This window comes from Lactuca virosa, chromosome 5 (assembly GCF_052849685.1).
Source record: "Lactuca virosa cultivar CGN04683 chromosome 5, Lactuca_virosa_CGN04683_v6, whole genome shotgun sequence".
Lineage (NCBI taxonomy): Eukaryota > Viridiplantae > Streptophyta > Magnoliopsida > Asterales > Asteraceae > Lactuca > Lactuca virosa.
Window position 1 is genome coordinate 92,330,966 of NC_136430.1, and position 11,174 is coordinate 92,342,139.

The 11,174-nt window shown below is 35.4% G+C and overlaps 1 protein-coding gene across 1 annotated transcript; it reads right to left on the bottom strand.

Annotated features, from left to right (window-relative positions):
- Positions 1–9,192: 9,192 nt before the first annotated feature.
- LOC145111475 (uncharacterized) lies at positions 9,193–10,227 on the bottom strand. Its single transcript, XM_079047746.1, has 2 exons — positions 9,642–10,227; positions 9,193–9,572 (listed from the first exon to the last, which is right to left on the bottom strand). Exons 1-2 carry the CDS (start codon positions 10,225–10,227, stop codon positions 9,193–9,195), a joined length of 966 nt encoding a protein of 321 aa, XP_078903872.1.
- Between the last annotated feature and the right edge of the window lie 947 nt (positions 10,228–11,174).

Below are 11,174 nucleotides of genomic sequence, written 5' to 3' on the forward strand. Positions count from 1 at the left end.
TTATAGAGAAAGTAGAGAGAGAAAGAGATGGCTAAAGGTGTGAAAAATGAGGCAGCCTTCGCATCTTATTTATAGGGCCGAAGCCTCGGTCTACGCGGGGCGTTCCTGCGGAAGAGCGCAGCGCGTTCCTCGGTACGCAGGGCGTACCCTTGTACGTAGCGCGTAGGAGCGGGTTCGGTATTCGAGGTCCGTACGAATGCGTGTCACTCATCGTACGGGGCGATGTGGCTAACTCCGGACCTAGTATCCGAACACGGGGTGTTCCTTCCCTCTACGCGTGGCGTTCCCCTTCGGACATCACTCACATTTTCTTCTCCCAACTTCTAAAATTCATAACTTTCGCATATGAGCTCCGTTTTCGACGTTCTTTATATCCATGCGTAGGTAGAGACATACTCTGCAACTTTCGTTTAGACTCTGTCGGCTAATTTTGACTTTATTTTTAAAGTTTTATTTTTTATAGGCCGGGACAGGAAAAGTCCGTTAAAAATTCATAACTTTGTCATCCGATGTCCGTTTTCGTCTGTCTTTTTATCGTTGAGCTAATATTGACGAGATCTTCGGTTCTCGTTTAGGTTGTGTCGGCTAAAAATCGTTCGATCTAAAATTCGAACTCTGGGTTGTACACTGATATGCCAAATCTTAGAAAATTCATAACTTCCTCATACAAAATCAGATTTGGACGTTCTTTTTATGCACGCTCTCGGTTTAACATATATAACGACTTTCATTTAGATTGCTAAGGCTAAAAAGCAGTTTATCATAAACTCACTTTTTACGTCATACAGCGTCGTGCCGGTTTTTTCGCGAAATTTCGACAGGTCATAACTTCTTCGTTATAACTCGGATTTCGGCGTTCTTTATATCTCCGGAATCTTTGTCGCGACCACTACAACTTTCTTTATAGATATCGAGTTTATCTAACATTTTATATTTGATGCTTATTTTCATTCTTAATTTATTATATCATTATAAACAAGTAAAAATACATAAATTCACATAATTCATATAATACTCAAATAATTCCTTTTTATTACTTCAAAATGAGTTACATTTGTTGACCTAACTATTACATCATCGCATCAATGCTTAGCCTCGAAACACGGGAGTTACATGAATGACCCGAATTTGGATAGTTGTTACAGTTAAAATAGCTATAGAAGTCACATATCAATGTGAAATCTAAGTACATATCCCCCGTTTCTAATTGTTTCCAAGTTTCTAGTAGGATATAACTTAACTTCTAGTTACTAAGTCTAAAATATGTCGTGCCTACACGTGAAACTAAGTTTATTCAAATCTAGAATTATCTCGAATTTTGACGGTTGACACACCCAACACCATCACTTGATCAAATTTCGACCCAACGTCTCGAAATTAGAACATTACTAAAACCAAGTGTTACACTTAGGGTGTGTTCGGCAATGATCTTTTAAAAGTTTTTAACCTTTTAAAAAACTTGAGTTAAAGAAAATGTTTTTCAGATGAACAAGCTTAAAAATTTTAGTTTAAACAAAAAAATGCAAATAAAAAGATAGTTCAAGTAGCTATTGAAAGTTTTAGATTTTTTTTTAATTTTATGTTATTTTACATCTCCAAAAAAATTAATTTTCCAAACATTTTTACAAAAATAAAAACAACTTACAACTTCCGGCAACCACCAATAAGGAAAACCTTAAGGGTTGTTTGATTGCTCTTTACAACTTACAACTTCCAAGCACTTTTATACAAATAAAAACAGCTTACAACTATAACCTCTGAGTGGTTCAACATTAAGATTGGTTAAAATGTGCATACAACCGAATTAGAGGGTCAAAAACCCCATAATGATTCATGCATCACAACTACTCTGAACCATTTTGCCCTATTGCACTATTTTTTTTCTTGCAACCAGCGAGACAAACACAACCAACAACACCTCCTTAGCGAGAAAGATGGAGACAAAGAACATAATGCCTCCTCCTTCCCTACAATGACCGACGAAGAAGCCCTAACACTAATGTTGTCTCCGGTGAAAAAGCCCTAGCATGCACTAGCACGACCTCCTCCCATTGCTTCATTACCCTCTTCGATCTTTGTTTCCATCAATAGAAAGACAGAAGGATTTTTTTTAGGTAATCATGATTTATGTTTATGGAATTTAAGATTATTTTTTAAATTGTTTATGGGTATTCGAATTCTTATTGAATTTGAGTTGGGTATGTCTTATTTTAGGATTTTGATTTTCTAAACTTGGTGGGTGATTCTCATATGATGGAGGAAGGTTATAGGTTTTATTTAACTAATAGTTATTTCCTTGAGTGTTAATTAAATTCTCTTCAACTTTGCTTCTTGTAGATCAATCTCATTCGTGTCTATAAGTGTATAGATGTGTCTCTTTTAGATCGATCGATCTCATTAATATAAAAATGGTGTATGCTTATTTTACAAAAAGTATGATTGTTGCATCGAGTTTGATTTAGGCTTTACGTGAAGGGGTTATTTTTAGTGAATCATTATTTACATACAAACTTATAATTAAGATCTTTGCCGTGATAATCGCAATTCAAACCATTGAGTTTTATATACTTTTTCCCTTTTGAACATAAACTAGTATTTAGTTATTGCATACGTTGCGACAGAGAACTCTTTTGTAAAGTAGACCACAAAAATACTCCGTATAAAAATAAAATTTTGCTCCGAACAGTTATGTATTGTGAAAACTGACAAAAATAATGTTTGAAAATATATGTTAATTGGTACAATAACACAAATGATAATTATTTAAGAAAGCATAATGATAAAAAGTAGAGAAAATGACAAAAATAGCCAATTATCCTAATCACTTTGCGGAAAATAGCAAAAAAAAAATCGAATTTGCAAAAATGGCCACGAAATTCGCAGATGGGAATGGTCCATCTGCGATTTGCACATTCCATCTGCGAATGTACAAGTGGCTAAAGCACAAGTGTGCTTTACCCACTTGTACATTCGCAGGTGGATTGAATTTTTTTAATTTTTTTTTCTGTATATATAGGGCATTTCAGGCTTAAAATCGCAGATGGACTGTGTCCATCTGTGATTTTCTCTGCATTCCATCTACGAATTTACGTTTTTATTATTATTATTATTATTTTAATTTGACTATGAAATCAATTGGTTTGACTACGAAATAATGTTACTATATATAAACTTTTGTAGAAAATTATCTGTTTAGTTGTTATTTGTTTAGGAAATTTCTCTAAAATCTCTCTAAAAAAATGATTGAATATTTGGTTTGTCTTGTAACCGGTGGGAGATGACAAGTTATTGAAATAAATCTGGAATACGTATGTCCACAGGGACGTATTTCTGAATTCGCTTTGATATTTTCTGAGTATATTAGTTATAATGATTTTGTATCTTTGGTGAGAAGCAAAATTGGTTTGTTAGACAAATATAGAATTAGTCTTCGTTTCCATCATCCTGAATTGAATTATTATATAGCTATAGTTGAAGACATGGATGTTAGAATGTTGATAAATGTAATCAAATGTAGTGGAGGAAGGGCTGTCAAAGTGTTTGTGGTGGTTGATGAAGGAGATGAGGTTAATGAGGCTGGTCACAGTGGAAATCAGTCGGTTGGTAATTTATGCTGCTATAAAGGGAGCAACGATCCGATAGGTACTTTCAATACTCCTAGTGTACATCAGTTTCACAGTGTTGCTGGAAATGTTAATGTTATTTATTCACCTATTAACTATGTGGATCCTGAGAATTACAAGTATGTTGGTGATGATGATGTTGGTAAATATCTTAATGATGTGGGTGGTCGTTGTGATGATGGTGCCGAACAAGAAGTTAAAGTTATGAATAGGCGTGTAGTAGATAAAAGTAAAAAAAAAATTTCGAGTCAAAAAAATGAAAAAAAACATGTTTACGGGGATTATGTTGATGTTGCTGATGTACGTTTAGATATAACCGACCAACAAAGCAATTCAGATAGAGATGAGTTGGGTGATGAAGTTAAAGCTAAGTTTCCCGATAACCTTTTTTACGGTATGCCCCCTGTACCAGCATGCCCAGTAGATATTAATGAAGATATCCCAACACAGATGGTAGACATGAATCTTCAAAAGATTGAATGTGAGAGTATATTTAAGAACAAAGAACTTTTAAAGCGGTGTATTGGTAAAAAATGTCTTCGAGAAGGTTTTCAGACGAGGACAAGTAGATCTACCAAATCAAGGTATGAAGTTGTGTGTGTTTCGAAAAATTGTTCTTGGTTACTAAGAGCAAAAGCAATTAAAAATTCTGATGGACTTTTCCAAGTGAATAAATTTGTTGATGTACACACATGTTCTTCAACAATTTTGCAACCTAATCATCGACAAGCAAACAAATATGTTTTGGGTGAATATCTTGCTGATGTTTTGGCTGAAGACTATAGTAGAGTTTATCGGGGAAAAGATATTATTAATGATATGAATGCTCAATTGAATATCAATATCTCATACCATCAGGCATGGCGTGCGAAACAATATGCATTGTTGTTGTTAAGGGGTACGAAAGAGGATTCTTTTACCAAACTTCCAGCTTATTGTCACAATTTGGTCGAACATAATCCGGGTACGGTGGTACATATTAAAACAGATGGTGATGATCGCTTTGAGCTTTGTACGTCGCACTCGGTTGCTCGGTTAGTATTATAATATTTTATTAATTTTTTCATTTTTATTTTGGTGTATTTGAATAGATATACAATGTATTGTAGGTACGCGCTTTTGTCAAATTTTGTAAACCGACCGTAGTAGTAGATGGAGCCCACCTAAAGGGCGAGTTCAAAGGTACCATGTTACTTGCAGTTACTAAGGACGGACAAAACCAAATATTACCGGTTGCATATGGTATATGCAAAAATGAGTGTACCGATTCTTGGACATGGTTTTTTCAAAAACTACGTGATTGCATAGGAAATATGCAGGGGCTTACAATTATATCTGATAGGTCTCCATCTATAGCAACATCCGTTGCCAACATTTTTCCTCACGCTCATCATGGAATATGTGGTGTCCATTTGTATTTCAACATAATATCTAGATTCGAGAAGAGTAACACAGTTAAAGGAATTTTTTGGGAGGCTTGTAGGGCGTACACAGTTGATGCTTTTGACGCTGCCATGGATGTTATGAAAAAGACATAAGAACCAGTATGGGAGTACTTAAAAAGTATAAATCCAGAAACTTGGTCAAGGGCACACTTTAAAGGGAACCGATACAATCTTATGTCGTCCAACAGTGCGGAGTCTATAAATGCATTATCTAGACACGCACGTAAGGTGCCGATACTTATGTTGATCATTTTTTTTCGTGCAACAATGCAACAATGGTGGTTTCAAAGACGTAACTTTGCAGGTATTAAGTTAATTTTTAATATTAATGTTTTATTAATTTAATGTTATTGATCTTAACTTCTTCATTTTGCCTGTTTTTTTAGCGGAAGCAACAACAATACTTACCCCTTGGGCCAATGAAATTGTAAAAGAAAACAAAAAAACTTTTACTAAGTGGGATGTTCGCATGATCTCAAATACGAAATGCGAGGTCAAAAAGGGGGCACAAAATGTGATTGTTGAGTTCCAACATATGACATGTACATGTAGGCATCGGCAACTTGATGGGATACCTTGTGGTCATGTCATAAGATGTTTAACAGGGAACAATTACCAAGACTGCTCGAGGTATGCATTAAATGCTTACTTTACCGAAACACTGAGGAAAACGTATGAGGAATCAATAAATCCTTTGCCAAAGGAATCCGAATGGGATATCCCCGATGATTTGATGATTGTTAAGCCACCTATAATGGATAAACGTCAGCCAGGCATGCCAAGAAACACAGACCGCATTCCATCCCAAGGCGAGGGTCCAATTAGAAAAGAGTGTTCTACATGTGGTCAACTAGGACACACGAGAAACAATTGTACTGGAAGGGCGTCCGGTAGTGGAGCACGTCGCACAATTTCTACTGCAGAAATGGCATTTAATATTGGTGGTTCAGCGAGTTGCTCACAAACCTATGACGCTGATTTTGATATAAAACAACCTTGAAATGAAGAGTTGTTAACTTATTATGTATTGTAATTTTTTTATTAAATCTTACAAGACATTGCTATGCTTTCATATTTTAGTTTAGTTTGTAGATTATAACAATTAATGAAGCTTTTATATTATAAAATTTAGTTTGCAGATTATAACAATTACAACATGTTATTTAAAAAAACAACAAACGATCCTTTTGCAACCTAATATGTATCATGATAATATTACAACAATTTTGTAACTAATTTTTAAACTCAGGGAACTGCAATGGGTACTTCTCTTTCTCCATTGTTATATAGTCATCCTTAATTCTCATTTTGTCTTCCAAACGATCCTTTTGCACCATAATGTGTATCAACTGCTCGTCCTTCTCAGCAAGCCATTTTTCAGTCGTTTTGATTGCCTTATTAGTCTTTTTTATCCAATCTTCATGCTCTTTGATTTTGTTTTTATTGAGGTCTATCCATTCTTGAGCTTGTTTGCATTCCGATGCAATATCATTACCATGTTGAGTGAGAAGTCGGGATGACTCTTTGTCCTCTTCTTGTTGTTCTTCAGCCTTCTTCAATTCTTCAAAATTTTCATCTGACATATATGGCCCGGCTGAAGAGGGTGTAAAAAAAGGGTCGACTGAATCACAGTAGTAACAATCTACTTCGTTGCATGAGCAAACTTCGAATTTGTGTGAGGAATTCATAATAAAGTCGACATTATAATAAACTGGTGCTATAAGTGGTATTTATACATACTAGTCTAAATGCTACCATTTCGTAGTCAGAGTTCTAATTCATAGTCCAACTTTGAAATGACTAGACATTAATGACAAGTCACTGCAATAACCTGCAAATCGTAGTCAACTCTTAAGTGACAAGACATAAATGACTGTTTGACATGATAAGTCACTGCAGAAAGCTGCAAATCGTAGTACAAATGCAACCATTTCGTAGTCAAAGTTGTAATTCATAGTCCTGTATTTATTAATATAAATAGATGTTTAAGATCTAAAAACCAAACACCCAAATCACCTAAACGAAACGAACTCCCATATTTAGAAATGTCGTCGAATGCAGCAAGTTCTTCGAATGAAGTACCTGGTTCAAATTCTGAAAGGCCACGGACGACAAACGAGGTGTTGGTTCTTACACGATGCTGGCTAAGTGTTAAGGATGATGTATCGTTACTTGCTCCCCCGCATTGCCTAGTAGGTGATGAATAGACTCGCATAACAGCTTTGTTCAACCATGAGATGGGAGAAGGACAACAACGAGAACAATCAGATGTTGTTACTAAATGGATAGATGTAAATGAAGAAGTGACATGGTTCAATCGAGCGTGTAATTATGCGAAAAGTACCAAACTTTGTTGTCGGGACGAAGAAGAGTTATTGGAAGTTGTTACAGATTTTTACATCTGTGAGCATGACGGTAGAGACTTCGAATATGAGGAAGTTTGGAAGGTTGTAAAAAATAATCAGTATTTCATGTAGACCGCTCTAATTTCCGTTAATAATAACCCATGGACTTGTTTTTTATTTTAATGCTTTGTTTGTAGTATGTCATTGTTTTTCATGTAATTGTTGTAATGTTTGCAATGGTTCATGGAATTCTTGTTAGTAATGTATTCTAATGTATTGTGAAAACTAATGGAATGGGCATTTATTAATTAAAATTAAACATAGAAGATGCATCGAATACATACGTAATACATGAAAATAACCTAGTACTCACCTAATAAACTGAAAATGAATTTAAATAAACGGGATATATTTCAAAATATTCCAAGGGGCTTCAAACTGGAATTCCAACCCGTCACTTAAAGACTTGTATTCCTCCTTAGCAGCTTCCAAGATGACCTCCTCAGTAGCAATTAAACGGGTGTCGTCAATTTTGGTATAAACATCGTTGAATAATAGAACTTCGGTTTTCATTTCATACCATCTTGCTAAGATGTCTAGTTCGTCACGATCGTTTCTTGTAGTCATTCGGTTTTCAGCGTTGAAAATATTGGTTAAACGACTCCAAAACATTGGATCGTTCAACTTGCTGGTCTCATACACATGAATATAAGCACGTGTAAGAACCAAGAACTCGTCATTGCTCCATGGTATAGAACTCATTTTGATTGAAACAAAGAGAGTAAAATCTCAAAAATAATATATGAACAGCTGTAACATCGTTTAGTAAACTATTTATTTAACTTAATGTCAATTTATAGTAGTTTATACACAATATCGCAGTCCAATCCTCTAATATGTCTGCAATTCATAGTCAAACTTAACTGACGAACGCAGTGTACTAAGTGATAACACAACAGATCACTGTTCGAGTTGACAAGTCATTCCGTCGAATGACAACACAATACACTGCTACTTGAGTTGACAAGCCATTGCACCGGGAAAATAAGGAGTCACTATAAATAGTTGTTAATATCCATTTTAATTGTATCGTATTACTTCTCCCCTTGCAATTATGGACTCACCTGTACCACATATATGGAGGAACGAAGAGGAGGTCGCTTTGGTTCAAGCTTGGATTGTAACTGTAGAGGAGGATTTTCCACCGGGTCCCCCACAAGTTCGCGCTGGATCATTTTGGTCTCGTGTCTGTCATTTGTTTCACCATTTAATGGGGCGTACTCAATATCGAGAAGAAGAGATGTCAAAGCGAAGTTTCTGGATTTGAAAATAAAGGTGAAACAATTCCAACGTATTTATAACGAGTTGGATAATGAAGATGCAAATACGGATGAAGACATTCTGCGACAGGTGGCCTTGGAACTATACCGTTTTGAATATGATGGTAGCGAGTTTACCCACGCAGATGCATGGAATCTTTTAAAGAATGTCCCTCATTTTTAATATGCATGTTGGTTGAGTTAATTGTTTTTCGTTAGTTAAGTTGCTTGTTGTTGTACGTGTGTTTTGTGACTATTTAATAAATGTCCCTTACTTTTAATGTATGTTGTTTCCTCAATCGCAATTAAAAAAGAATTAACAAAACAGGTACATAAATAACTAATACATAATACGGCATAAAATGCAAACGGGGTACATGAATAAGTAATACATAATACGACATAAAATGCAAACGGGGTACATAATACGACATAAAATACAAACGGGGTACATGAATAACTACTTCATTGAGGGAGGTAACAGGACCACCGTTTCATTTGGTGTTTTCCAGGGCACATGTGATGGTATAGAATTCACCAACTCAGATCCATATGCAAGTCGATACAAGAAAGCAGTGAACTTGTAATCAACCATTTCATGAATGGCTTCAGACGTACGGGTTCTTAGACATGCTATAGCGTGGCCACATGGTATACCGCTTTTTGGCCATTTCCCACAACTACATACCCTTCGTTCAAGTTGTACTTTGCTGGTGGCAAAATTGTCATCGACTTCAAATGTATCCCCATACAAACGTCTTGCCATCCAATTATATGACTTGTTGACACGTTTTTGAACCTTACTCTCAACATAAGGGGTCAACCCACCAGCCAACCTCCCTGGAAAATTTGATAATTTTAGAAAAATAATAACACAAGAAAAAAACTAAATATAACAATCTCCCTTACCCGCCACTTCAGCCCGTTCACCATACTTTGATTGTATCGACGTATTGATTAACTCAATTATCGTTGTTATAAGAAACTCACGTGTGGATATAAATTGCAACATTTCAGGGACATCAATCGATTTAACATTGTAACGTACTTTTGGGAAAAATGCTCGTGTCCATTTTGAAATTGCTATATCGTCAAGCCAGTAAATTGGACTCCTAAGCAAGGTGCAGAAATGTGGTTTCCTACATGCACTTTGCAACCTTTCTAGGCACAAGTAAAAATCATGAACACTATATGCATTGCATGACTTCCAAAACAACGATTCGACTTCCGTATCGTTATGTCCGACAGACTCACGTATTTTTCGAGCTATATCTTTAGGACAATATCCATGATACGAATCCGGGTAGGCACTCTGAACACCAAAGTCTATTTTATCACATAGGTTGCTTATGAAACCAACCTCTGTATCCTCACCTAAACACTCTTTTAACCTCATCATGAACCATCTCCATGATTCTTCACACTCTAAGGTTCCCAAACCAATTGCTAAGAGTAGGGGTTCATGATTTCCATCCAAAGCCACTGCGAAGTACATTGTTGTCAGATAGCTCCCAAGAAGGGGTAAATAACCCACATATATCAACGGTATCATGCACCTAAGGAAGGTACGAATCTGCATAAAAAACAAACATAAATTAGTGATAAGTAAAGAGTACACGAGATACATTAGCAAGAAATCTTAATTAAGTCAATAAAACTAATATGTTATACCACGCAACCTAAAGCCACAAAACAGAATTGAAAGCGGTTGGTATCCATTTTCTTGATGGGTGTGAAGGTATTAGGATTTGTTCTTTGTAGATTATGCAGGAATAATGGTAGCTGAGTAAAGCTTCTTTCGGTGTAAGTACTCATTTTCACAAGAAATGAAAGTGTATTATAATCATCACACAAATACAATTTTAATTATATACAAGTTGGTGTTTCTCTACAGTTCATATTTCATAGTTCAACTTTTTAAATTCGTAGTCAAACCAGTTCATTTCATAGTCAAACATCACTGACCGACAAGACAAGACAATGTACTTGTATGCAGTTCATAGTTCAACTTTTTAATTTCGTAGTCAAACCAGTTCATTTCATAGTCAAACATCACTGACCGACAAGACAAGACAATGTACTTGTATGCAGTTCATAGATCAATTTTATAAATTCGTAGTCAAACCATTTCATTTCATAGTCAAAGATACTTGTTTGTAATAAAATTTCTTCTATAAATGGGTGTAATGTAACTCCATTAAATTTATATGTGAAATTAATTCATATTAGATAGACTAAAAAAGGCGAATGGCATACTGTAATTGCGGAGGTGAACGTATCATTAGGATTTCAGGTACAACTAAAAACCCAGGAAGATTATTTTACGCTTGCCCATATATGGTATCATGTTCTTAACCTCATTCATATTTACACCCTAATCATTATATAGCAACAATTATTATTGTCAATGTTTAAATTTACAGGGACCAAAATGCGGGTTTA